At 36.8% G+C, this 27,214-nt stretch overlaps 1 protein-coding gene and 1 pseudogene across 1 annotated transcript; one reads left to right on the top strand and one right to left on the bottom strand.

The window, feature by feature from the left end:
* Positions 1-6,253: 6,253 nt before the first annotated feature.
* Positions 6,254-7,186, bottom strand: LOC101702497 (olfactory receptor 5P6). The gene has a single exon (XM_013064953.2). The coding sequence runs from the start codon at positions 7,184-7,186 to the stop codon at positions 6,254-6,256; it is 933 nt and encodes a 310-aa protein (XP_012920407.2).
* A 1,329-nt stretch (positions 7,187-8,515) lies between these two features.
* LOC147828012 (U2 spliceosomal RNA) lies at positions 8,516-8,665 on the top strand (annotated as a pseudogene).
* The last annotated feature ends 18,549 nt before the right edge of the window (positions 8,666-27,214 follow it).

Genomic DNA, 27,214 nt, shown 5'->3' with positions numbered 1-27,214 from the left:
TTTAAATTTTGCAATTTTTATTCTCTGGTTCCCTATTCCCTCTATCTTTACTTGTATAACCATTCAGCTTTATTAATTTTTATTTTTTTATTTATATATTAATTGGTAGATTTTAGGTATACAATGCATTTACATTTATCATTGGGTGTTTGTACCTGAACATGATGTATCTTAGTTCTTATTTTTTCCCCCATTACCTAAGCACCCTTTACCCCCACCACCCTTCCCTATTTACATAGACTTTGTTTCTTTTTTTTAAATTCTTTCTCATAATTTTTCCTTTCCTTTCTTCCCTTTCCCCTTCCCCTTTCACCACCCCTACCCCTTTGGACCTTTTCCTATTTCAAATTATCAATTATTCATTTTAATCATTTTCATCCTTACTTACACTTTCAGTTTCTCACACTAGAGATACTATTCATTATTTACACATGTGTGTCCTATTTATTTCACCTAAATATGGCCTCAATATGCATCCATTTAGCTATCAATGACTCTAGTTTCTCATAATCTTTAGATAACTCTATGCTAATACTGTTCTATTACTGGTGGAGATATATTTGTTGCATTTAGTAGATATTTATTATAAGTCAATATTTGGTTTGTCTTAGTGTTTATAGTATAAACATTGACCTCTTGACATGGTTAACATGGTTCTTATGGTATGCCAATATTCAGTATGTCTTTGACTCTATCATCTTTTCTGATTTTATTGCTATTGCAAAGGTGGAATGGTTGTTGCTGTTAATTGGTTTTCTCTTTATGCCAATATCTGGATTGTCTTCGTATCATTTACATCAATGTATTCCATTCCCAGATAAATGGATGCCTGGCCAAATACAATGAATCTTCACACTCAAATAAATGGATGTTGCTGGATCTTGGGAGAGAGACAAAGTCCTATACTCTTAGTCATGCTCAGAGTGGAGCATTTAAAAACAAACTGTAACTAAGGTGATCTCCATACTAACAACAAAGTCTTCCTTTACAATCAACCCACAATCCTCACCATAAAACAAACAAAAACAAAAGAAACATGAAAAAACAGGGCAACAAAATGCCTCCAAAAACTACCAACTCTCCCAAATCTGATCCATGGGGGTTTGATGGGGAGGAAATAAAAAAAACACAGCTGAATTACTCAAAAGGATAATAGAAGAGAGAAAAAACAGATAAATAAGGTGTTTGATGAGAATAAAGAAGATACACTGGTACCTCAGTTCACAAACTTAATTCTTCCCAGGATTCCGGTTGCAGAATGCTTGCAATTCAGTTGCAACCAGAATTATGGAAGGAATTCTGTGTCCAGAGAATCATGGAAAGAATTAAGTTCATGAACCCAAGTACCATTTTATATCTAAACAGATAATGGACCTAATAAGTAATCAGCAAGTTTACAGAAGACAATAATAAAATCCTAGCTGAGCTAAATAAAATGATACAAAGCATGAATAATCAGTTTAGGAAAGAATCAGTCCATTAAATGGTAAGAAACAAAAATTCAAGAGATTAAAAATTCAATTGAAAGTATAGGCAGGCCAGGGATTTAGCTCAGTGGTGCCACCTGTCTCATGGGTGCAAGGTCCTGAATTCGATCCCTGGTACCAAAAAAAAAAAAAAAAAAAAATCATCAACAAAGAAAGAAAGTATAGGCAGCAGAAGTGACCAATGTGAGGACAGAATGCAGAAACAGAAGATAGGGCTACTGTTAGAGAACAGTTCTTCAGAGATAGCCTAAAAACCACATGAGATCATGAAACATGGATCCAACAGCTGCTAGATGACAAGAGAAGACTAATTTAAGGTTAGTTGGAATCAGTGAAAATGCAAAATACAGCAAAAATGGCATAAAAAGACTGTTTGCAAAAAACTTTCCAAATATGGGAAAGGATTTAATATAGAGATAAGAAAGGCACATAGAGCACCAAAGAGCAACAATCAGAAAAGAACATCTCCCTAACACATAATAGCCAAATCTTAAAACTTGTTAGAGAAAAGTAACAAATCCATTAGAATCACAGCAGATTTCTCAACACAAACCTTAAAGGGCAGAAGAGCTTGGAGTGAAGTTTTTAAAGCCCTAAAAGAAAATAACTTCCAGTCTAGATTGATATATTTTACAAAACTATCTTTCAAAAATTTCTTTATCTTTTCTAATCTATTTTTCTGTTGTTTGGATCAGGTAAATTGTACTTACTATTACTCAAATCCTTTGTATCACCTCCATAGCCTTCTATCCCCTGTATCTACATTGTCCTATTGAGCCCTTCAGCAACTTTATTTAATTGTGATGATTGCATTTTTCAGTTTAATCTTTTCTTTTTCTGTCATCATTGTTGTTGTTTGAGAAGGTGGTTTTTTTTTGTGTGTGTGTCAAATCAGGGTAATTAGCATGTGCATCGCCTGAAGCATTTATTATTTCTTTGTGATGAGAACATTCAGAATTTTCTCTCAGAGCATTTTGAATATGTAATGCATTAATATTAACTATAATCACCCAACCATGGAATACAATACCAGAATTTTGTTCTCCTATTTAACTATAACATTGTCAATGGGTATAATGTCACAGTTTCAAAATTCCATTTGATTCTAATAAGTTCTATTTCTTTGCTGACATTTTCTGTTTTCTTTTTTCCTTTCCAGGAAATAGTGATTGTTTGTTGAAGCATTTTTTGATGGTTAAAGTTCTTGTCAGGTAATTTCAACCTCAATTCTTGTTAGTGTTGGCATCTATACTTTTCTTGTTTCTTGTCTTTCTTTTTTCTATCTTCTTTCTTTCTTTCTATCTCCTTTCTTTCTTTCTTTCTTTCTTTCTATTTATCATGGACATTTTGGATTCTGGATTATACTCATTCTTTTTTAAAGCAGGCAGTCTTCCTGTTGAGGGTAGCTACAGCCATTAGGCAAGTATATTTATTTAGTCTCCTGCTGGACCCCACTGACATAGTCTACCAAAAACTGACTATGACCTAGTCTGCCTCCTTCCAGGTGAGTGAGGTGGAAATTTATCTTCCCCTCTGCCCTAGTGTCTCCTTCCCAGTGAAAGTGGAGAAATGTAAGCCAGGGCGCCAAGTAAGCTCTGCTTCCAGTGGGGCTGTAATCTCATTAGGGAAGGAGAAAGTGCACAGCTACTCTGTTGTTGAAGAATATAGAGGCTTAGCTCCCTACTGGGACCATATGCACAGGAAAGGGGGCAGAGTACAAACTGGTTCCTCCTCATGCCACTTCATTAAGTTTTATTTCTTCCATGTGACAGTGGAGGCTCATTTCTATAGTGGAGCCACTGATACTAGCAGACAGGGGAATAGGAAGAAGGTTAGGTAGGTGAGGATCAGCCCCTGGACTGGCCCACTGAAATCATGGAGAATGGGAGGGTTCTTTTTTTTTTCATAGAGTATGTTTGAACTATAGCAAGTATTATCAAAGGTTTTCTGTTTTGCTAAAGGATACTTTTTTCCCAGCTATTTTTTTTAATAGAAATACAAGATTTTTCATAAAGCATTTTAGTCTGAGTCTGTTGGTGGCCCTAGGTTGGAGCCTCTGCTTGCCTTTTCAGCGTATGTGGAAAGAATAAGGAAACTCATGAAACTCACTGTTAAGTTGACCCTTGAGTTCTAAAGGGTCCTAAGCAACCTGCCATCTTTATACTTTTTAAAGTCTTATTTGTTATGTGATAACACAAATAAATGGAGAATGAATTAGGAGAACATTAAAAGGTTTCTTTTTAGTAATAAGAAAGAAGTCCAGGAGAAATGAAGCTACTTTATTTTCAATGGAACCAGAATTCTATGTCTTCAAGCATTTAAACACATTTGTCCAGCTTGTCTGTTTTGTTTCAGAAAGTCCAATACAAGCTAGCCTGCCATATTCAGATGTGTCTTCATATTTAACTCTGAACAGAACGGGTTTGCTAGAAAGGAATGTCTTAGAAACAAAGGACCCTAGGGATGAAGTGTCCTCTAACAGCTTATAATTCCACACCTCTACAGACAGTGTATGAATTAAAAGAAGTGAAACTGCTTAAAATGTATTCATGACCTTGATTTTTTGCTTATGCTATATTTGCCTCTGTAAAGAACCCTGCAGATTCAATAGTAAAGCAAGAGCAAAAGATTCACTCACTCACCATTATTTATTAAATTTTCTTCATTTGTTTATCTCAAATAAGTATTTAAGCTTACTATATCCCAGGACTCTAAAATTAGAGACTAGGAAAACATGGAGTTATTGTGGCTGTCTGTATGAAGCTTCCAGTATTATGCAAAAACAAGCCCTAAATATATAATTGCCAATGCAATAAATATTTTGAAGAAAATATACACAGTTCTGCAAGAACTTGTTGGTGTTCTTCTATTGGTCTGGAGCTTCAAGAAGGCTTTGTAGAAGTAGTCATACAACACATAGGTTGGTGCCTATAGAATAAGTGAGGTTGCCCAGGTTCAGGTTGCACATAGAGTTAATTAATGTGAAAGAGTCTTGAAGCAACAAAGAAAGTGGATATGGTTAAGGATGTAAAAGATCAAATGATTAATTACCAAAGTGTTTATGCTCAGGGATCAAGAAGAAAAATCCCGAGAGATGGAAAAAAAACAGGGACCATGTTCAGGGCTTTGTAAGACATGTTCAAAACTTTTACCCTTATTCTGTTTGGAGGAATTAATGAAGGATTTATTTTTAGATTTATGGCCATGGTTGTATGGAGAATGAATTGGAAAAGAAAGAAACAGAAGATAGAATGTAGTTAGTGGTCATATTTGTCTGTCTTCTTCAAGGAAATAGAACCAACAGATTCTGTGTATATAGATAGCAATTACGACATACAAATATTCACTTCCATCTATTTCTCTATATACATGTATACATTATCTATTAATCATCTATCTACCTATAATAAATAGAGTTTTAAAGTATTTGTCACAATACAATTGTGGGAGACAAGGTCAGACCACAGGGCAGGTGGATAGATTGAAAATTGCTGCCTGGAGTCTAAAGCCAGTCTAGAGGAAGAATTCATCCCTCTTAAAGAGAGCTCTGTCTTTTCTCTTTGAACCTTCAACAGATTGAATAAAGCTCATCTACATTATGAGATATAATATGGTTCATTCAATGGCTATTGGTTTAAATATTAATCAATCATTCAAAATACCATCAGAGCAATGTCTGGACTAGTATGGGATCAAACATTTGGGCCCCAACACAAGGTAGATTGACACATAAAATTAACCACCACAGGAATACTAGTGTGAACTAAATGTAGGAAGGAGCAACTTGAAGTAGAAGAACTGATGATGTAGAGAAGTAACTGATAAATGTTGGATTCAGAAAGCATGATCTTTGTGATTGTAGGAGCGTGGAGGGAGAAGAAAAAGAAAACACTCTTTCTTCTGAATCAATAAAGATAATGATGGTGCTTCTTATGTAAGGGAATAATTTAAGGAAGGAATTGAGAAAAGGAAGAGAAATAAATGTTCTAGTTGTCAGCAAACAGAATCATCTTAAGATTCTCAGGGGAGAGACAGTCCAACTTCCCCAAACTTCTTTAGTGTGAAGACAGTCTGACCAGAAGTCAGTGTGTGCAGGAAATTGCTCCATTAATTCCTTGAATAATTCAGGAAACTTGGTCATTCCTACAAAGGAAGTCACCTCTTTTGACCTGATATTAGAATTCACTGGTTAATTAGGAGCATACCATCCTGTTCTTTTTGGCAGCCTCTTAACATCCAAGACTGAAATCAGAGGCCTAGAACACAGACCACAATTTTATGGGTCCACAAACCAATACCCAACAGGTAACATTATTGTAAGAAAAACATCTGCATTAATTTCACTGCCTGTTCTACTTTGTCATTTAGTCGCAGAATGTACTCAGCTGATGACTGTAATTGCCATTCACATTTCAAGATAAAGTGCTGTTGAAAATGGACATAACTAAAGATTTGGAAGGATAATAATATCAACTTATAGCAGATACAGGTAACTAATTTTGAAAAATTCTGAATATAACAAAATAAATTGCAAAAGATTATTTATATGAAGGAATATTCTCTCAATTATAAATTGCCTTTATTAAAGCTCACTCATTATGAGACTTTAATTAATATTTTATATGAAAATCCAATTTAAAAGTAAAATGCTCCACACTGGCTAGTCATACTCAGCAGATATATTGCAACCACAGTCTATTTTCTTTTTATTGTTATATCTATGGGATATTATTACTATATTAAGTCCTACAAAATAACAGATATCACTAAGAAAATATTTTCCTACCAAGCTCTCTCTTCAAAGCCTCTTTAATCTCCTTGTTCCTGAGACTATAGATGAGGGGGTTCAGCATAGGGATCACCACCATGTAGAACACAGACACCACCTTGTTCTGGTCAGTGGAGTAGCTGGACTTGGGCATCACATAAATGAAGGTAATGGTCCCATAGAACAGAGTGACTGCAGTGAGGTGGGAGGTGCAGGTGGAGAAGGCTTTGTGGCGCCCCTCAGTGGAGCGCATCTTCAGGATGGTGATGAGGATGTAGATGTAGGAAACAGCTATGACAAACACTGTGACCACGATGATGGAGCCAGCTGAAAATGAGGGAACAACTGCAGGAACACTGACATCAGAACAGGAGAGCTCTACTAAAGGAGCAAAATCACAGAAAAAGTGATTGACTGCATTTGGTCCACAGAAGAGTAAAGAATAGAAGCAAAGAGTGAAAGAGCAGGTGTTAAGAAAACCACCTATGTGAGCAACTAGAAGTAACTGGACACAGACTTGTGTGGACATTTTGGTTGAGTAAAGCAGTGGGTTACATACTGCCACAAAGCGATCATATGCCATGGCAGCCAGAAGGAAGCACTCAGTTGAACCAAAGAAAACAACAAAACCAAGCTGAATGGCACATCCAAGGTAGGAGATTGTGTTTGTCTCCACCAGGAAGTTCACAAGCATATTAGGTGTGACAGATGATGAATAGCCTATGTCAGCAAAAGCCAAATGGCTCAGAAAAAGGTACATGGGATAATGGAGCCGAGAGGAGACTCTGATAAGAATGATTGTGCTGAGATTACCAGATATGGTCACCAGGTAGATGCACAGGATGATCATGAAGAGGATGACTTGAAGGACGGGATCATCTGTCAAGCCCAATAAAATGAACTCTGTCACTGCAGTGTGGTTCCCATCCATTGGTGAATCCTTGAGACAGTGTAGCTGCTGCCAAAACACACTTGTGATGCAAACATTACATGAAAAACTTTGTGAGTACTATGGTTTCATTTTCATTAAAACATACAGGGAGGTTTTTATAAAGAAATATTATCATTCATGCAAAATTTGGACTAAGAATTTTTATGTATGTATGCGTAATGAATAATTCTATATCTTAAAATTGCTTTTAGATGAAACACTCAAAACTTGCTTAAAATGATGTATATCTTTTTTTTTTCAGACTGAAAAGTGATGTTTTTCATACTAAGGTACATCTGCAAACCTTTTTTAGTCATTAGTTTTTGAGTCAGGTTCTTGCTTAGTTACTAAATTTCCTAGGCAGTGCTCAAACTTCTGTTACCCATTTTCAGTCTTCAAGAGTACTGCCATTACAGGTGTGCAACACCAAGCCTCGCTCACTGTGCATATTTTTATACATGTTATATAATGCACAAAAGTGACCTTAAAGCTAAATGCTTAAAGGTATGAAATGTGAGAATAATTAAAAGAAACTGCAAGTATAACAAAAAGGATTGAGAGGTATAAAGGATTATCTGATGGTGAATTGAGTTGCAACTCATACAACAGCAAATATTTATTGAATGGCTACTAAATTATGAGGACAAAGTTAAGCATTTCATAGATATAGCTCTATTTTAATTTCCATTAAATAATACCAAGTACTTTTATTATTTCTAACTTACTGATGAGGAAACAGTTTGAAATATTAAGTAACTTATCTAAGGTTGTATATGAAATAGTGAAATGAGAATATGAACACTGGGCAAGTTTAACTCAGATCATTCCTTTAGGAACTATTTAAATAAAATTAAGTAATAGTTACAGTGAAATTGAATACACTTGTAAATAGAGAGATAACATGCCAGACTTTCAGTTTTCTGACAGCTAATGTACAAAAGAGGTGCCTAGTTAATTACATGGTGTACAATATCTATCAATTAAACGATAATTTTTAAAAGGAGAAATACAAGTTTTTTGGGTTTTTTTGAAATACAAGTTTTTTATAGAATAAAGAAGAAACACAAAAGAATATGAGTAAGTTTATGAATTTATCAAATATTTTGTTTTTTATTTAAACATTACCAAGTACTTTGAAATATTAAATTAGTTACTATGCAAATCATTATATAAATATTCTCAATATAATTAAGATATGTTAATTCAAACACCTAAAATTGTTCCCTAAAGTCAAATGTTTCTAATTGGATTATTATATTATGAGAGATGATAATTTCAAAATATTATACAGCTAAGTAAATTAAAAATTCAGTAAGTTTATCAACATTCATCACTTCTTGGCCATTTGGCTAAGATCAAGTGTAGTTTATCAATGTTCACTTAGTCAGAGGCCAGAATGACTCTTGTCTCTCAAGATTTTTGACTTTAGGGGCAACCAACTTTCTGGTCCCCCTTCTGTCTCTCTTAGGCAGAAGATTTCTTTCTTCCAATAAAGTTTTCCTACTCTTAACTTCTGTTGTTCCTCGAATTCATTCTTCAATTTTAGAGAACATGAACTCTAATTTCGGATATCTAGTAGATTTGGGAGTTACATCTCTTCCCCCTATATCACTTTGGAGGTCTTCCACCGAGATTACTGGTCAGAGGTAAGAGTTTGCTTTTGTTTCATAGGTTCTAACTTTGGTCTTTTTTCTTCATAGATTGTAACTTTTGTTTCATAGGTTCTGTACATTTGTTTCATACATTCTGGTTTTTGCTTCATATAAATTCTGGCCTTTATTTTGGCTTTTGTTTCAAAAGTGTCTTTGTGTGTTTTAAATGTTTCAATTTTCTTGTTTTTCGTATGCATTGTCTTTTGTTAAAATTACATTTTATTCTTGTTTTGTATGTGTTGCATTTGGACTTAGTTGCTTAAAAATGTTCTAAAATGAGTCTCTTATGAAATTGTCTCAGATAAAAAGAGTTCAGGCTTTTATCTGTCCCTTATAGAATGCCAGGGCTGTGGATTTAGCTCAGTGGTTCTGGCACCTGCCTCGCAAGCACAAAGTCCCGAGTTGGATTCCCAGTACCAAAAAAAAGAAAACCTTATAGAATGCCAAACAGTGGTTACTCTGCCAGTTAGTAATTGCCTTTAGGGCAGCTGCCACCCTCAAAGCAGAGGACAGATTTCTCCAGTTGTCCTCTGGTGAATCCCCACTCCAATTGACACCAATGGCAGGTGGAACATTGACCAGATAGGCAAATGGGTTCCTTTCGGAGACACCTCTGGTTGCATGGAACTAACAGAAACTGAGGTGACAACTGAGGGGTCAAGGCCAGGTCTACTCTCTGGTGGATACCCAAAGGTCCCTCAGAAGAAACTAGGTCCCAACAGCCCATCCGGGTAATCAGCAGAAAATCTCCACATCTTATCCCTGTCTGGACTCCTCAGTGAGGTGAAAGGGGAACTCTGTCAGTGATCATCAGATATCCTCTGTCTCAGAGTGATCTGAAGTGATGCCATCAGAGCCCTTTCTTAAGCCTCTGTTATGGAGTTGAGCAATAGGTTTGGACTGTTTTCTCTACTAGTAGTAAGACCTCTAGACAAATGTAGAAAATGAATCTTTGATAGATTAAAAGCTACCTGAACCTCCCCCCCACCACCCCCCAGCATGGTCTTCATCATTTATGTGTGTAGGGGGAAAATGTCTTTTCCAATAAGTTATGGACTTTGGAACATTGACTGTGGACTTACAAAATGCTATATGGTGATTTTCTGGATGTTTAACCAGCTTGACCTTTATTTGGACTATTTCTCTCAGCTAGTGAGTTAAAAACTTCACTTAAACTTTTCTCCAACTTGTTGGGAGTTCATTTCAGAATCCCTAGTAGTCAGACCACTTCTCTTTCCAGAAAGTCAGACTAAGACAAACTCGAAACAACTGTTTTGTCTTACACTAGGGAAAATAACAATCAGTAACTTGCATTTGTGTTTTACATGCTAACTAGAATATGGGACTATTTTAGCCAACCTTTCTCTTCATTCATGCATGCATAGGAAGTTGATAAGAGTGCCTTTACTATGAGGATTGTGGCTGCTAGGAGGACCTATGAGTTTCAAATACTTAGTGAATTTAAAATGGACCTTAAAGGAGTAGCCCTGTCTTGCTAATGAAAGTTACCTAAATGACTGGATAGACAACAGAAATTTCTCAGAGCTTTCTCTGCCCTTGGGCCCAGGGCAGAATCTCTGAACAATCTCTGGAGGTGATCTTTTTTGCAGGAAAAGTGCCCTAATTTGACTGTTGACCTATTTTCTTCTCTCTCTTTCAAGGAACTAGAAAGCAGTGGTTTAAACCTCTTGGTTTGCTGGCAGTACTTCCTTCTCTAAACATGATTGTTATGGCTAAAGTCAATTGTAACTTGTGCTTTGAGAGTACCTACTGGAGTAAGGGTATGAGTTACCTGAGGAAGATAAGATTGTGTGCTGGTAAAGGGTAGATATTCCAGTCCAGTTTTATTTTCTAGTTCTCTCTCCAGATGGTAGCTACCTACACTGGAGTGGAATAAACCTTGGGGGATACCCTGAGGATGCCCTAGGGGGCACAGGAATCAAGCAGAGACTTATGAGACACCATAATTGTTTATCTTGTTTCAGTTTAGGAGCTCCATATCTAAACCTCTTACTCCTTTGGAATGTATTAAGGAACAATTTAGTATTTCTCTACACCTGTGCATGGTGTACCTACCTCCTAAAGCCAAGTACACAGAGGAAAGTACTATGATGCTATCTCACAATTAGAATTATACTGTAAGAGAGAAAAAATGGTCAAATCATCCATCTCATGTTGATATTTTCTTTATATTAAGAAGTAATTCTTGCTTGTGTTCAAATGTGAATGTGGGACATAGAAAAATGAGAGACACCTCACTCTTTAGATATTCAGTACCTCTAAGCCTGCAGCTCCTCCTCACCCTAACCACCAGTTACTGAGGGTGGACGGCCAGCCATAATTAATCTCTATGAGGCTATATCCACCCTTGACTCAGTTGTTCAGATCCTTCAAAAACAACATCTCTTCCAGGAAGTAAATGGCAAATATGGGACTACCTGTGTTCATGTGTCTTTTTCTCTCAGTGATCTAAGACATTAAATGAGACCAAAAAGTTTTCAGATAACCCTGATATGTACATTGAGGTCTTTAGAGGACTTACTCAGCCATATGGATTAGATTAAAAAGATGTAATGTTGTTCTTAAGTCAAACATTGATTTCTAATGAGACAAGTAGTATTACAAGCTGCTACTACATGTAGAGACAGATAGTTTAATTTTGGAAGCTCAAAAGACAGGCAGCCAGGGGAACAACTGGTTTCTACTAGAACACAAGCAGTTCCTATACAAGACCCCCACTGGCCTGCCATTCAGATAGGAGATTAAATAGAAGACATTTTCAGGCATGTATTCTTCAAGGCCTAAGAAACATGAGAACTAAGTCCTTCAATTATTTTAAATTGTCAACTATTTATCAGGAAAAATAGGACATCCCTACATCCTGATTTGATAAAAGGGAATATTATAGTTTTTCCCAAGTCACAGTCTTGCAATATGTAGATGGTATGCTGTTATCTGCTCCCTCAGAAGAGCTTTCTAGCCTAGACATCTGCTCTGCTGAATTTTCTAACAGACAAGGGTTATAATATTTCTAGATCTAAGGCACAACTTTGCAGCCTTGAGGTAAAATATTTAGGCCTTATTATATCTAGGGGAACCCAAAGACTGGGGTAAGAAAGAATTAAACCAATTCTTTCTTTTCCACAACCCAAGACTCTAAAACAGCTAAGGAGATTCCTGGAAATTACAGGCTTCTGTGGCCTTCAGATAGCAGGATATGGTGAGATTGTGTGACCCCTCTATTAGCTTATAGAAAACCCCAAGAGACAGACACTTGGTGACCTCATTCTCCAATTGCACTCTAGAAGTTCAAACAAGAACTTTTAAGTGCCTAACTACAGGACACCATTTCAGTTTATATGTTAATAAAAGGTGAGACATGGCTTTGGGAGTGTTTCTCCAACATCAGGGAGCTGCTCAACAGCCTGTGGGGTATTCCAATCATAACTTAGATATTATAGATTCAGAGTAATTCATTAAAAGGGTAAGCCCTAAATAATATAGTTAGAACAGTTTTATTCTCTTTCAAGAGGCAAAAAGCAGCCTTTTGGGTTCTTTGCTTATTGGTTTGATTTTTCTGCTTGGCAATGCAGTGGGAGTCAATCATAGCTTTTGTCTCTGGAGACATGTTTTGCTAAGGATCAAAGATCCACTCTGGAAAAGCTCCTGATCTTAATTGTCCATCTACACCTGAGATGGTTAAAATATTTAGTTCTTGTGCCATACTTAAAGGCACTCTTCTGTCCCATTTACACTGCCTTGCTCCTGAGAAATAGCATAGTTTGCTTCAAGGTACTTCCCTTTTCTGTAGCTGCTGGATCTCAAGGCAAATCTTCCAGAATGGTGAGTTTCCCCTCCCTGGAATCCTTCCAGAGTAAAGCTGACCTTCATTTATCACTGGGATATATAGAAAACTGGTCTAGATTTAATCCTGAAACTCTCAAAAAATAAATGTAAAAGTTTTAGTTCAGATTTATCTGTCTTTGAGCCCTCAGGCAAAATTAGAGAATGGTAATAAGGGCTAACCTGGCTCTGGCCACTTCCTTGCACCTCTAGTCAGATGCCACTGGCACTGGCTGAGATAAAGTCTAAGGGACAACTTAGACTGGGCACAGAACAAGAGAGATAGAAAGGGATACCTCCTTTCCCTTTGTTTCTTTTCAAAATGGGAAAAAACTGTCATAGGTAAATATCTGCAGCACAGCAGGTTGGAGCCTTGGCAGGCCTTCCTCCCTCACTGTTTAAAATTCATACTTAGCTCCAAAGAGTGTCACCTAGTCTCTTCTACATGCAAACCTGGCCTGAGCAGACCCCAATGGAGATAGTTAAAATTACCTTTAATAGTCTGTCCCTTTAGAGGGAACAATTATATGTGGCCATCAAACAACTATGGTTATCAAAGCAACAATGAGAAACCTGTATAGCTGGGTATTCCAGTCAGATAAACCATCAGCTTATTGTCCATCTTAAAATGGTCTTTGCTTTCACAGGTGTAGAAGATTTTTATTCCTTTTGATTCTTATTAAAAGAGATCTCTGTTAATTGATATACAAAGTTCTGACTAGTCTTATTTATAGTTATAAACCTAAAAATTATAAAAGTTATTATAATTCAACTTGGCCAACTACATCTGAGTGTACTCTGGTTTATAAAAAGGTTGTCTTATGTGTGTGTCTGTCGATCTGTTCAATTTGTCACAACATGTACAGCTGTTATGTTTGAGCTTTTTTCTTTTGACATTTTGGATATTTTAAGATATTTGCCTGTAACTCAAGTTGGCTTCTAGATAAATGTAATTAAAGACATGGTTTCCCCAGGTTGCTAGATGATCCAAATAATGTCAACTGGTTTTACAAATACAGTACATATTATTGTCTATGTATAACTTGAGAATCTTTTATTGGTCAAAATAATGTGTTAATTGTTATGAACTGCCTCTCACAGGTCATCTAAAAATTTATTAAGATAATTAAAGACTCTTAGGCTTAGGAAAACTATGGGACTGGACTCCCCTCAGTAAATAAAGGAGTGGCTGCCTGGAAAAAATTTATTCTAGCCTTTGTTCACAAAGGGGACCCAATAATTTCCATACCCTTGTGGGAAATACATCACTAAACATATCATTGTTATAGGTATAAATTGGTCATGGGCTAAGTTTTCTGCAAAAAAACAATAAGATTTTATTTAAAATGTTCTTGGTACAAAACAAGAGAGGAGGTGAACCAATCCCAGCACCCAGGAGGAGGCTCCCCCACCACCATTCCACCACTCCTAGGGCAGAGGAAGTGAGCCAATCCCAGCAGCCAGCAGGAGGCTCCCCCACTGCCATTCCACCAATCCTAGGGCAGAGGAGGTAAGCCAATCCCAGCCCCCAGGAGGAGGCTCCCCAGCACCATTCCACCACTCCTAGGGCAGAGGAGGTGAGCCAATCCCAGCACCCAGAAGGAGGCTCCTCTGCCACCATTCCACCCCTTCTAGGGCAGAGGAGGTGAGCTGCATGGGCACCAGCAGCACTCCTCCCCTGGAAATGAGAAGACACATAAACAAGCCTCGAAAACAGAATTCCAGATCACCCACATCAATCCCAAAGGGAAACGAGATGGAACAATCTGATACTCAACCACCTGAACTCCCTGAACTGGCAAAAAAACAGGATCTGGGAAAAATGAAGTCAGAAATAATTTCTCAGATAACAGCAAAGATTGTGCCCATAGTGCAAGACATGATTAATAAATCTATAGAATGAACACAGATAAAAAAATAGAGGATCTGAGGATCATGGTGGAATTCCAACATAGGAAACAAATGGAATCTATAAAACAAATGCAAATAGATTTCCAGGAGATTAAAAACTCCACTGAAAGTCTACACAGCAGAATGAACCAATGTGAGGATAGAATTTCAGATATAGAAGATAAAATTGCATTTAGTGACCAGGAAAAGAAAAATTGCTTCAAAATTGTAAGGGACCACAAGACATCAATCCAGCAGCTGCTAGACAATGGAAAGAAGAATAACTTGACTGATTGGAGTCAATGAAGAAACAGGAGAGAATGCAGATGACATAAAACACTGTTCACAGAAGTGATGGCAGAAAGCTTCCCAAGGAGGGGGAAAGAACTTGACATACAGATAAGTGAGGCATATAGGACTCCAGCTAACCTTGATCAAAAAAATCTACACATAGGCATATAATAGGATTCCAGAAATCCAACAGAAGAACAAAATTCTACAAGCAGTGAGAGAAAAGAAACAAATCACATACAAAGGAAAGCCCATCAGAATCACAGCAGACTTCTCAATGCAAACCCTCAAGGCAAGAAGAGCTTGGAGTGATGTATTTCAAGCCCTAAAAGAAAACAGCCTCCAACCTAGATTGATATACCCTGCAAAACTATCTGTCAAAATGGATGGAGAAATAAGATACTTTCATGATAAAGAGAACCTTAGGAACTTCATGAATACCAAACCAGCACTCCAAAATTTTTAGACAATATCAGGAAAAGACAGTGAGGGTCACAACCCCAGAAAGCCCAGCAGAATGAATCTATTGGGCATGACAAATTAATCACAAAGGGGGAGAATCCAACTAAAAGAAAAAGTCATGACAAGGCTTTTAAACTCCCTAATGAGTGCATAATTCAATCTTGTTATTGTACTGATTAGTATTTTTCTGATTCTAGTATTGCACAGCTTTCCTTGTGCTGTACTGGCTATTTATCATCTTCTTATGTCTACTTTTTAATTGGGTTGTCTATTAATGAGCTATAAGAGTTCTTTATATATTCTGGTCATAGGTTATATGCACTGTAAATATGGTCTGTTTAAGGACTACTTTTCATTTTAGTGATGTCATTTAAAGTTCTAAATTTTGATGGAACATAATTTATCAATTTTTTTTCTTTTATATATCATGTTTTTTGTATCCTAGGAAGTTCTTGCCTACCCTAAATTCATAAACATTTTCTCTTATAATTTCTTCTTAAAGTTTTATAGCTTTAGTCTCTCATATTTAGGTTCATAGATGCTCTCAAGTTATTTTTATGTATGGAAATAAAGGGTTGAGGTTAATTTTTTATATACAGATACCAGGTGTTCTAGTGCCATTTGATGAATACACTATCTTTTCCTTGGCTCTTGAATTGAGTTTATATTCTATAAAATGCTAATGTTAAATAATCTTTCAAAACCCAATGGACCATATATGTGTGGTTCTATTTCTAGATTCTCTGTTTTATTTCAATGATCTATATATCTTTCCTTATACCAACACTGCCTTGATTACTGTAGCTTTAGAATAAGTCTTAAAATTAGGTACTAAACATCTTCCAACACTGTTCTTTTTTTTTCTTTTCACTTTTCTAGGTCCTTTGTACTCCTACATAACTTTTAAATTTCAATATCCAATTCTTTATTTATAGCAAGTATACATAGACCTGAATTTTTATATATACCTTGTGTTTTCTCATCCTGCTAAATTCAAATACAAGTTCTAGGGGCTCCTAGAGATTTCTTAATATTTTCTCTGTAGGTGATCATTTCATCTACATATACAGATTTTGCTTCTACCTTGCCAATCCTATCCTAATTGTGTCATTTTCTTACCAGACTATTTTGATTTAGGCCTATGTTTCAATTTTTAATGGACAGATGAAGAGTAACCATAGCTGCCTTTGTTCCCCACCTTAGGGAGAAAGCATTCTGTCTTCTCTATTCATATAAGGCATTCTTTCTGGAAGTATGGAGTACATGTCTTTAATCTGTTGAGAAGGTTCTGTTCTACTTCTGGTCTCCTGATAGCTTTTACCATGAACAGCTGTAGAATTTAGTCCAATACTTTTTCTCCAACTAGTGACAGGATCATATGGCTTTTTCCTTTCTTCTATTAAAATGATGACTTCTGGGTGTGGCTCTTCCAATGCTGAACCAACACTGCCATCCCTATAATAAAACCACTTTCTATATACTGCCATATCTGACTTCTAATAGTCTATTTTGTTAAACAAATTTTTATCTGCGTTCATACTTTTTTCTTTTATTATCTTTTTCCAGTTTTAGGATTAGCACAATTTTGAGTTCCTAAAATGAGGGGAGAAGTGTTCCTTTTTTTCTGCTTTAAATGTTTGGTATAACTTAGCAATTAAAATGTATACAAGCCTGTTTTTGTCATATAGATAGGTTTTCAAGCTAGGAATATGCTTTCTTTAATAGGTGCTATTCAAATTTTATATTTCCTCCAGAGCTAGTTTCATTAATTTGTCTTCCAAGGTACTTCTTAGAAGTTGTCAAATTTATTTCAAAACAGATTTTTGTAATATGCTTTCTATATCCTTTTAAATTCTGTAAAATCTGTGTTAATGTCTCCTAGATCTTAATATTGTAATTTTAAAAATGTATAATTGATATTGTGTAATAGGAAGTAAAGGTCTAAAGGAGCAGGGGAAATGGGAGGGGTAGGAAAAAGGAAAGAAGGGAAAAGAAAAAATATGAGAAAAGGAAAAAAATGGAAACAAAGTCTTTGGAAATAGGGAAGGGTGCAGGGGGTGAAGGGAGGGCAGGGGAAGGGAAAAAAATGAGAACCAAGACACTCATGTAATGGCACAAGATTCCAATGATGAATGTAACTGTATTTTATACCTAAAATGTATCAATAAACTTAATGGGGAAAAAATAAAAAATAAAATGACAAGGGGTTTCACGTAACTGATATTTATTATTATTTCATGGTGTACTAAATATCGCTCATGCTTTCTGGGTGTACAAGTCTTCTAAGATATTGTTTATGGCAATGATCTTTTTTGACTCAGGTATCTGCCTTTCTCTTACACTCCAGCTACTTGTGATAAGAGGTACATGTCAAGCCAGCATGAGAAAACCAGTCAAATAACAGTTATCTTAAAAACTTGTGTGTTGTATGTTATATGTGTCACCACACTTAGGAATGCTCAGTAACCAAACAGTTGAAACTATGTCACACTAAAATTAGAGGCTAGACATTATGAACTCCTAAGATACATTTATAGGCCAATATGTATGTTCTCTTTAGATGGGATCCTACTAATGGATTGCAAATAAGAGTTTTCTTTATGTCATTTAATGTCTTGTGATCAGATGAAGGTGTTTGACTGAAAGGCTGTTCCATACTAAGATAGACATGTAACTGTTAGAAAGACAATGTCATCATGATTGTCACGCTAAAATACTATGTGTGGCTCTTGATCTTGTTTCTCTATAATATATAACTGTTGTCTGTTAGCATTCTACAGGGATTCAATTACTAAAACAACCATGGTTGGTAAAACATAACAGTGCTTGATGTCTTAGCTACTATAATAGCTAAGCTCACTGCTTCTACTGAAATATTTATCTCACTGATCTTCTCTTCTGGGTGTTCAACAACTAAAGTTTTAAGACCAAAACTAGAAAGGTAACTGGGTTATGAGAACAGCCAATATTTTGACCCTGGCCCCTCAAAGTCAACAAAGAATCCAGGACATGAGGAAACCTTTTCTACAGGATCTTACACCTTTGGTAAGTCACTCAACCTCCTGAGCAGGGAGATTGCTGGGCACCAGAGGACAAATGTACCATGTGCCAAAGTAGGGTCAACAAAAGGGAAAAATCTTCCATGCTTTCACTGAAAGCAACATGGTCAAGGAAGGCCGTAACCCATCCTGGTGGCTGACACTGACACAGGAGCTGAGAGGCTCTATGCATGGTTCCAAATTAATCCCTGAGGAGACTTAACTGACCTTGATAGATAGCAAGAGGTTCACACTGATTGACTGGTCTCACTTTAATTTGTTCTTAAACACCCAGCATAAAAGAATAACCAAAAGAGGTATAAAATAATGCCATAGTAATAAAGCTAGGCGTAAAAAGGGCTCCAGTCACTGACCTCCTTCTGGCAGTTTCCAGCTCTACCAGTAGCTGACCATGATTATGGATCATTAGAAAAAAAACTATAGGGGCCAGAGATTTAGCTCAGTGATTCTGTTACCTGCCTCTCAAGTGCAAGGTCCCAAGTTCAATCCCTGGTACCAAAAAAAAAAAAAAAGCCAAACCTATGGTAAAATCTATAAGAGCTCAGCTAGAGTTTCGTATTTCTTAGTGAAATTTGTTCTTCAAATTGTCTCTTATCTTCTTACAGCTAAAACTAGAAAGACTTATGACAAAGTATCAGACTTATAGAAAACTTCTTATCAATAAAAGAATCTAAGAGCCAGGTTATAATCACTATTTCAATTTCTAAGTGTGACTTTCTCCTCAACCTGCCCTTTCATTCTAGTGTGCTCATGTTTAGATTATACATGCTCTAATTTCTTCAAAGTTCTGTTTATTCTTGCCTACAGGCTGCCAAACTCCAAGCAGTCATACCAATGGAACCAGTGACAAATGTGCTACACTTCTTTTACCAGGATTCACCAGATCGACCTTGTAAACAACTCATAACTACTAAACTATACAATAGGACTTCTATACTGGATTCTGAAGTACCCTGGACCTTCTCCTTATCCTCTTTGTGGGAGGCTATTACTAGTTCCTCCCAGTGGAGACTCTTGTTGGCTATATTCATAGCAAACCTTATAATTTGGCCCATGTATTAACTGTTTCTTTGGCTTTGTCTCCTCCAGACTCAAAGCTATATGGCTATGAAGATGACAATGCCTGGCATCTATCCAGGGCCTTTAGATAGACTCTGTAGAGTAACTCTGACTACTAATCACAACTGCGATCCTCTTCAGCTAGAAGTAGCCAGAACTGTCTTGGCCCTTTGCCCCCTCACAGCAGTTACAGGACTTCTTCAGAAGGGGGATATTGCAGATAGGTGAGTTAATTAGATATCTTGCTGGCAGGTAGACAGGGCCTCCCTTAAGGCACCAGCCCACAAGGAGCCAACATGGAAGACAGTCAAGGAGCCAACCTGGAGGACAGTGAAGACACATTCACTGAAGGCCAAAATTGTAAAGGAAGAGAAGCTACCACACCCATTAGGATGAATAGCAGTAATTGATATTCTAAACAGGTACTAAACATCTGGGTGGGGGGCCAAAGTCTTAACCCAGCCTTTCCAAGAAATATCCCTGACCCACCCTCAGTGAGAATCCTTCTATGCTTGCTATGTGACTTGCTCCCCCATTTGACCCCCATTTAACCAATATTACCTGGGTGACTGCACTTGTAATCTTATTGGTTGTTCATGGTTTTGTCCTACCTCATGCCCACCTTGTAAATTTCCACTGGGTCTTATAGTTTTGTCCCACTTTGTACCCACCTCACCGCATGGGTTTGCTATATAAAACATTGAAATGTGGGGTGGGTGGGCAACCCACTTTCTGGTCCCCCTTCTGTCTCTCTTAGGCAGACGCTTTCTTTCTCCCAATAAATTTTTCCTACTCTTAAAAAAAAAGATTTTTGACTTTATATCCTTTGTCCAAAGTGCCCAGTGCCTGTGAAGCTATAGCATTCAGACCAATAATCACAGCGGGTCTTTCTACATATTTACTGACAGTAAATCTTCAAAGCACTTCAAAGCAAGTGAATTTATTGGCATTGTTGACTACATGCTAAGTTTACATATTGATACCATGTGGGCTTCTGGAATTATGGGTGGATAAAAAAAGGAATCTCAGTAAACAGACTTATGCTGTTGTATGCACAGTAATTTAATTGTGGAAACAAGTTAATTCATCTAAAGTAATTACTAGCTGACTTCTTGAGAATATCTGCACAACTTGTAAATACATATACAATTTCAAAAATAGTCTCAAATGGCAAAAATAATCAATAACAAACCAGATTCAACCACAAAACCCAAAATCTTACCTCTCAAAATAAGAATTCATTCATCTTGTCATAAGAAATTCAAGATTCTTGTTATTATATACCATCTATGGTATCTTTTATGATTGTTTCCCTTTGGGGATAAATCTCTGAAGATTTTAGAGATTCAAATGTAAATTCAAATACACCAGGGATATTAGCACATTCTCAAGTGAGTATCAAACAGTGCACTTCCCCAAAACACAACTAATCTTCAAGCATCTGCCAATCCCCCATTCACCTTTTCTTAACTACTGTGTAAGAAATAACACACTGTCATTTGATAATTACAGTATTGGGTGTATAATATAATAAATTATCTCACAGATACATGTTGATTCTAAGTTTACTTTGATATTCAGGCTAAAGAATAATAAACTGAAAATACAAAGTGGTAACATTAGTTTTACTCATTCAATATCTGTTCATCTTACAAGTATTTTGTAGTAATAGAAATAAGATACTTCATTAATAAATACCATGAATAATATGGAGAGGAGTGACATTTAAATTTGGATTTTAAATAACACAATTATTTAATACATTCCCTAATGTTTAAAGGTAAAGGTTCAAAATACTTTGCAAGTTATATACAGAGAACTGTAAAGTAAAAATTTTTTGATGACTTCTAGCTATGTCTTAGTCTCTTGTAATTAATATCCCACAAAGCAATGACTACTGGCTAGTGTATTATATGACTCAATGGAGGAGTGTAGAAATGGTGACCTTTAATCAGAAGACTAACTCTTGCTAATTCAAATTTTAGAAAGCCCTACCTCACCCTCCTCATGCCCTCTTGATGGATGAGTTTGATCATTGACAGAACTAACCAACTTTTATTTGGAGCTTGCTGTGCTTAATGCTTTGCACATATTACCTCAATAATCCTATCTGTAAACCTCAGACTGTGGCAACTATCCAAGCTGAGATGCTTCCCTGATCATGGTGGTACATGGAGAAGCAATCAGGCCACTGATCCCCACTGGATGCAGGCAGCAGAGTAAGGGCTCAAGCAGACCCCTGGACTCAATGCCATCACCTTCAGATCAAGCTTCCTCTGGAATCTGGCCTCCCACCACAGACTGCAGGCCCCGAGTCCTTCCTAGCCTGAACTCTCAGATTCTATGTCCAGATCTCATTCATCTCTCATGGCTACATCTCACACTGTCTCTGTGGTAGGGTAACACTAAAATGAACAATGGAATGAAGCTGTGGTATAGGTGTTCTGTGGCTCAATCCCAAATAATCAATCTCTTCCCAAAATAGTGCCTGATTAAACTCCCTCTGGCAATATGTCAGGTGCTGCACTGGATTTCTTCTCCAACTCTATTCTGCCATCTTAGTCGCTTCTTGGGTTAAAACCTCATGCTGTTTTTTTTTTTAAGTTTATACAAGTTGTGGGATTTTCTTTGAGCTAATGATGCAGGACCATTCCTTATTTCTCCCTGTAACAACCAACTATTTTGAGCTTACCTTTCCTCTGGGGAGTTTGCCTCTTCCCCAGTCAGGTTGGTTGTTTGGTAGTCACCTCTGCACGCCTATGCTGAGGGGAACCAAGGTACAGACAGCCAGGAGTTTGTAGACTGATGCTCACAGCAAGAAGGGTCATCCTTGCAAGGCACAGCAAGGATTGAAATGTTAATATAGTCAAGATTTAAGTGCCTCATGATGTGAATGGTTCCAAAATAATACTTCATTCATAATTTTTTTCTTCATACCCTCAACACCATGCCCCATAATTTAACACTAGCTGGATGTACAGTCAGGTCCTAAGCATCAGGCCCTAGGATGGATATTACTTGTTAAGGTGTATGACCTTCTTGATGCTCTGCATTCTGTTTGCCAGTATCTTATTGAGGATTTTTGCATCTATGTTCATTAGTGAGACTGGCCTATAGTTCTCTTTTTTTGTTTGGATCTTTCTCTTCTTTTGAGATTAAGGTGATGCTTGCTTCTAGGAATGAATTTGGGAGTATTGCTTCCCTTTAAATTTCATTGAGTTTAAACAGTAGAGGCAATAGTTCTTCTCTAAATATCTTGTAGAATTCAACAGCAAAGCCATCAGGACCTGAGCTTTTCTTTGTTGGTAAATTTTTAATTATGCTTTCTATTGCATAGATTGATATTGGGTTGTTCAGAATTTTTAGGTCTTCTTCATTCAACTTTGGTAATTCATATGTATCTAGGAATCTGTCCATTTCTTCTGTGTTGTCCATCTTATTGACATATAGGTTCTGGAAGTAGGTAATGATGATCCTCTGGATTTCTGCTGGGTCTGTTGTAATTTCACCCTTTTCATTCCTAATCGCATGGATTTGGCCCTTTTCTTTCTTTTTTATTTTGATAAACTTGCCTAAGGTTTTATCAATTTTGTTTCTTCTTTCAAAGAACCAACTCTTTGCTTCATTGATTTTTTTTTGTATTAAATTGTTTTATTGGTACATTGTAGGTATACAACACATTTACATTTCTCACTGGGAATTGTACCCTTACATAATGCATCTTGGTTCTTATTTTCTCCCCATTCCTAGCCCTCCCTTCACCCACTCCACCCTTCCCTATTTACAAAGACTTTATTTCCATTTTTTCCATTTCTCAGCATTTTTCCTTTCCCTTCTTTCCTTTCCCCTGCCCCTCCCACTACCCCTACCACTTTGGACCTTTTCTTCCTATTTTGCATTATCAATTATTCATTCTAATCATTGGTACATTGTAGATATACAATATAATGACATTCATCATTGGAAATTTGCACCTTTACATAATCTCTCTTGGTTCTTATTTTTCACCCTTGCCCAGCCCTCCCTTCAACCCCTCCAGTCCTCCCTATTTGCAAAGATTTTGTTCCTATTTTTCCATTTTTTCATATTAATCCCATTCCCTTCTATCCTTTCCCCTAGCCCTCCCACTTCCTTCCCCTTTGCCCCTTTTCTTCCTATTTCACATTATCTATTATACATTTAATCCTTATTTACACTTTCAGTTTCTCACACCAGAGAAACTATTGGGTATTTACACATGTGTGTCCTATTTATTTCACTTAAGAGTATTGCCTCAATGTGCATCCACTTAGCTATAAATGTCTCTAATTTCTCATTTTTTATGGCTGAGTAGTACTCCATTTTACAAAAAACCCACACATTTTCTTTATCCAGTCTCCAGTTGATGGGCATTTGGGCTGTTTCCAAGTTTTAGCTATTACAAACTGTGCTGCTATGAACATGGGTGCACATATATCACTGTGGTATGATTCTTTTAATTCTTTGGGGAAGATCCACAGCAGTGGAATAGCGGAGTCAAATGGGACTTCCAGTCCTAGTTCTTTGAGGTATCTCCATACTGACTTCTACAGTGGTTGCCCCAGTCTACACTCCCACCAGTGGAACAGGGTTCCTCTTTCCCCACAGCCCCGTCAGCATTTGTTATTGGTTGATTTCATGATAGCAGCCATTCTTTCTGGAGTGAAGTGGAATCTCTGCATTGTTTTCATTTGCATCTCTTGAATGACCAGTGATGTTGAACATTTTTTCATGTATTTATTTGCTATTTCTACTTCTTTGTTTGAGAAATGTCTGTTCATTTCAGATGCCCATTTTTCAATTGGGTCTTTCAATTTGGGAAGTCTGATCTTTTTAAGTTCTTTATAGATTCGAGATAGTAGATCTTTGTGTGAGGAAGAGCAGGTGAAGATTTTTTCCCATATTGTGGGTTGTCTCTTCACACTGCTGCTGGTTTCTCTTGCTGTGCAGAAGCCTTTTAATAAGAAGAGATCCCATTTATTGATTGTTTATGCTAGTTCACAGGCAACTGAAGTTTTGTTCATAAAATCTTTTCCTACACTGATGTCTTCAAGACTTTTACCTAACCTCTGTTCCAACTGGTTCAGAGTTTCTATTTTAATATTTAGATCTTTAATCCATTTTGATTTTAGTTTAGTGCATGGTGAGAGATATAGGTCTAGTTTTAATCTTTGGCAAGTTGAAGCCCAATTTTTCCAGCACCATTTATTAAAGAGGCTATCTTTCCTCCAGGGAGGGTGTTTGGCTCCCTTGTCAAAGATGAAAAGGCTGAGTGTGTCTGGCGTTGTTTCTGCATCTTCTAATCTGTTCCACTGGTCCTCAAGTCTGTTTCTTTGCCAGTACCATGTTGTTTTTATCACAGTAGCTTTGTAGTATAGTTGCAGGTTGGGGATTGTGATACCCCCTGCCATGTCTCTGTTACCTAGAATTGCTTTTGCTATTTTGGGTCTCTTCTTGTTCCAAATGAATTTTTGGATTGTTTTCTCAAGGTCTATGAAGTATGCTGCTGGGATCTCAATTGGAATTGCATTAAATCTATATAGCAGTTTTGGAAGTATGGCCATTTTCATTATATTAATCCTTCCTACCCAGGAGCAGGGGATGTCTGTCCGTTTTCTGATATCATCTTCAATCTCTCTTTTCAGAGTGCCATAGTTTTCAGAGAAGAGGCCTTTGATTTCTTTCATTAGGATGATTCCTAGGTATTTCAGTTTTTTGGATGCTATTGTGAAAGGAATTGCTTGACCTATTTCTCTCTCAGTGAGTCTGTCATTGGTGTAGAGGAAAGCTATTGATTTTTGTGTGTTGACCTTGTAACCAGCTACTTGACTGAATTTGGTTATTAAGTCTAGAAGACTTTTGGTGGAGTTCTTGGGGTTTTCTATATAGAGTATCATGTCATCTGCAAATAATGACAATTTGATTTCTTCATTACCTATCTTTATTCCTTTTATGTCTTTCTCTTGTCTAATTGCCAAGGCTAATGTTTCCAGAACTATATTGAACAAGAGTGGTAATAGTGGACATCCTTGTCTTGTTTCTGATTTTAGTGTGAAGGATTTCAGTTTTTGACCATTTAGTATGATATTGGCTGTTGGTTTTTCATAGATGGCTTCTACCAGTTTGAGGTAGAGACCATCTATTCCAATTTTTTGTAGGGCTTTTATTGTAAATGCATGTTGGATTTTGTCAAATGCTTTTTCTGCGTCTATGGAGATAATCATATGGTTTTTGTCCTTGGCTCTATTGATATAGTGTATTACATTGATTGATTTGCATATATTGAACCATCCCTGCATCTCTGGGATGAATCCCACTAGATCAGAGTGTATGATCTTCTTGATTATCTTCTGCATTCTGTTTGCCAGTATCTTATTAAGGATTTTTGCATCTATGTTCATTAGTGAGATTGGCCTATAGTTCTCTTTTTCGGTTGGGTCTTTCTCTGCTTTGGGGATCAAGGTGAGGCTTGCTTCCAGGAATGAATTTGGGAGTATTGCTTCCCTTTCAATTTCATTGAAGAGTTTAAACAGTAGTGGCAGCAGTTCCTCTCTAAATGTCTTGTAGAATTCAGCAGTGTAGCCATCAGGGCCCAGGCTTTTCATGGTTGATAAGTTTTTAATTACATTTTCAATTTCATTGGTTGATATTGGGTTGTTCAGAATTTTTAGGTCTTCTTCATTCAACTTTGGTAATTCATATGTATCTAGGAATCTGTCCATTTCTTCTGTGTTGTCCATCTTATTGACATATAGGTTCTGGAAGTAGGTAATGATGATCCTCTGGATTTCTGCTGGGTCTGTTGCAATTTCACCCTTTTCATTCCTAATTGCATGGATTTGGGCCCTTTCTTTCCTTTTTCTGACAAGGTTGGCTAAAGGTTTGTCAATTTTGTTGATTCTTTTGAAGAACCAACTCTTGGCTTCATTGACTTTTTGTATTGTTCTCTTAGTCTCCATTGCATTGATTTCTCCTCTGATCTTAATAATTTCCTCCCTTGTATGAGCTTTGGGGTTGTCCTGCTCTTCTTTTTCTAGAAGCTTGAGGTTCAGCATCAGGTTGTTTAATTGGGCTTATTCTGCTTTCCTAATATGCATATTCACTGCTATGAATTTCCCTCATAAGACAGCTTTCATTGTCCTATAGATTCCGATATGTTGTATTGTCATTGTCATTTAATTGAAGGAACTGTGTGATTTCTTCTTTAATTTTCTCCTTGATCCATTGGTTATTCAGAAGTGTGTTGTTCAATTTCCAAGTGTTTATGAAACTTTTTGAGTTTCTTTTGCTATGGATCTCCAATTTCATCCCACTATGGTCTGATAATGTACAGGGGATAACTTCAATTCCTTTGCACTTACTTAAACATGTTCTATGTGTGAGTATGTGGTCTATTTTGGAGAATGAGCCATGTGCAGCTGAGAAGAATGTGTATTCTGATTTTGTGGGGTGGAAGACTCTGTAAACATCTGTTAAGTTCATTTGTTCAAGAGTTAGATTGAGTTCTAGTATTTCATTACTTATTTTTTGTCTAGTTGATCTATCTATTTGTGAAGTGGGGTGTTGGGGTCCCCTACTACAATTGTATTAGTGCATATATGTCTTTTCCTGTCTGTTAGTATTTGTTTTATATAGTTGGGTGCACTAGTGTTTGGTGCATAGATATTTATGATTGTCATCTCTTCCTCTTGGATTCTTCCCTTTACAAGGATGTAGTGTCCTTCTTCATCTCTCATAATCAGTGTTGGTTCAAA

This window comes from Heterocephalus glaber, unplaced genomic scaffold (genome assembly GCF_053883595.1).
Source record: "Heterocephalus glaber isolate CG9 unplaced genomic scaffold, H.glaber_assembly_v1.0 deba00001428, whole genome shotgun sequence".
NCBI lineage: Eukaryota > Metazoa > Chordata > Mammalia > Rodentia > Bathyergidae > Heterocephalus > Heterocephalus glaber.
This window is presented reverse-complemented; position numbering and strand designations above follow the sequence as displayed.

Excerpts from the sequence above, each read along its gene's own strand:
- LOC101702497 (XM_013064953.2), bottom strand. The coding sequence starts at position 7,186 with ATGGATGGGAACCACACTGCAGTGACAGAGTTCATTTTATTGGGCTTG.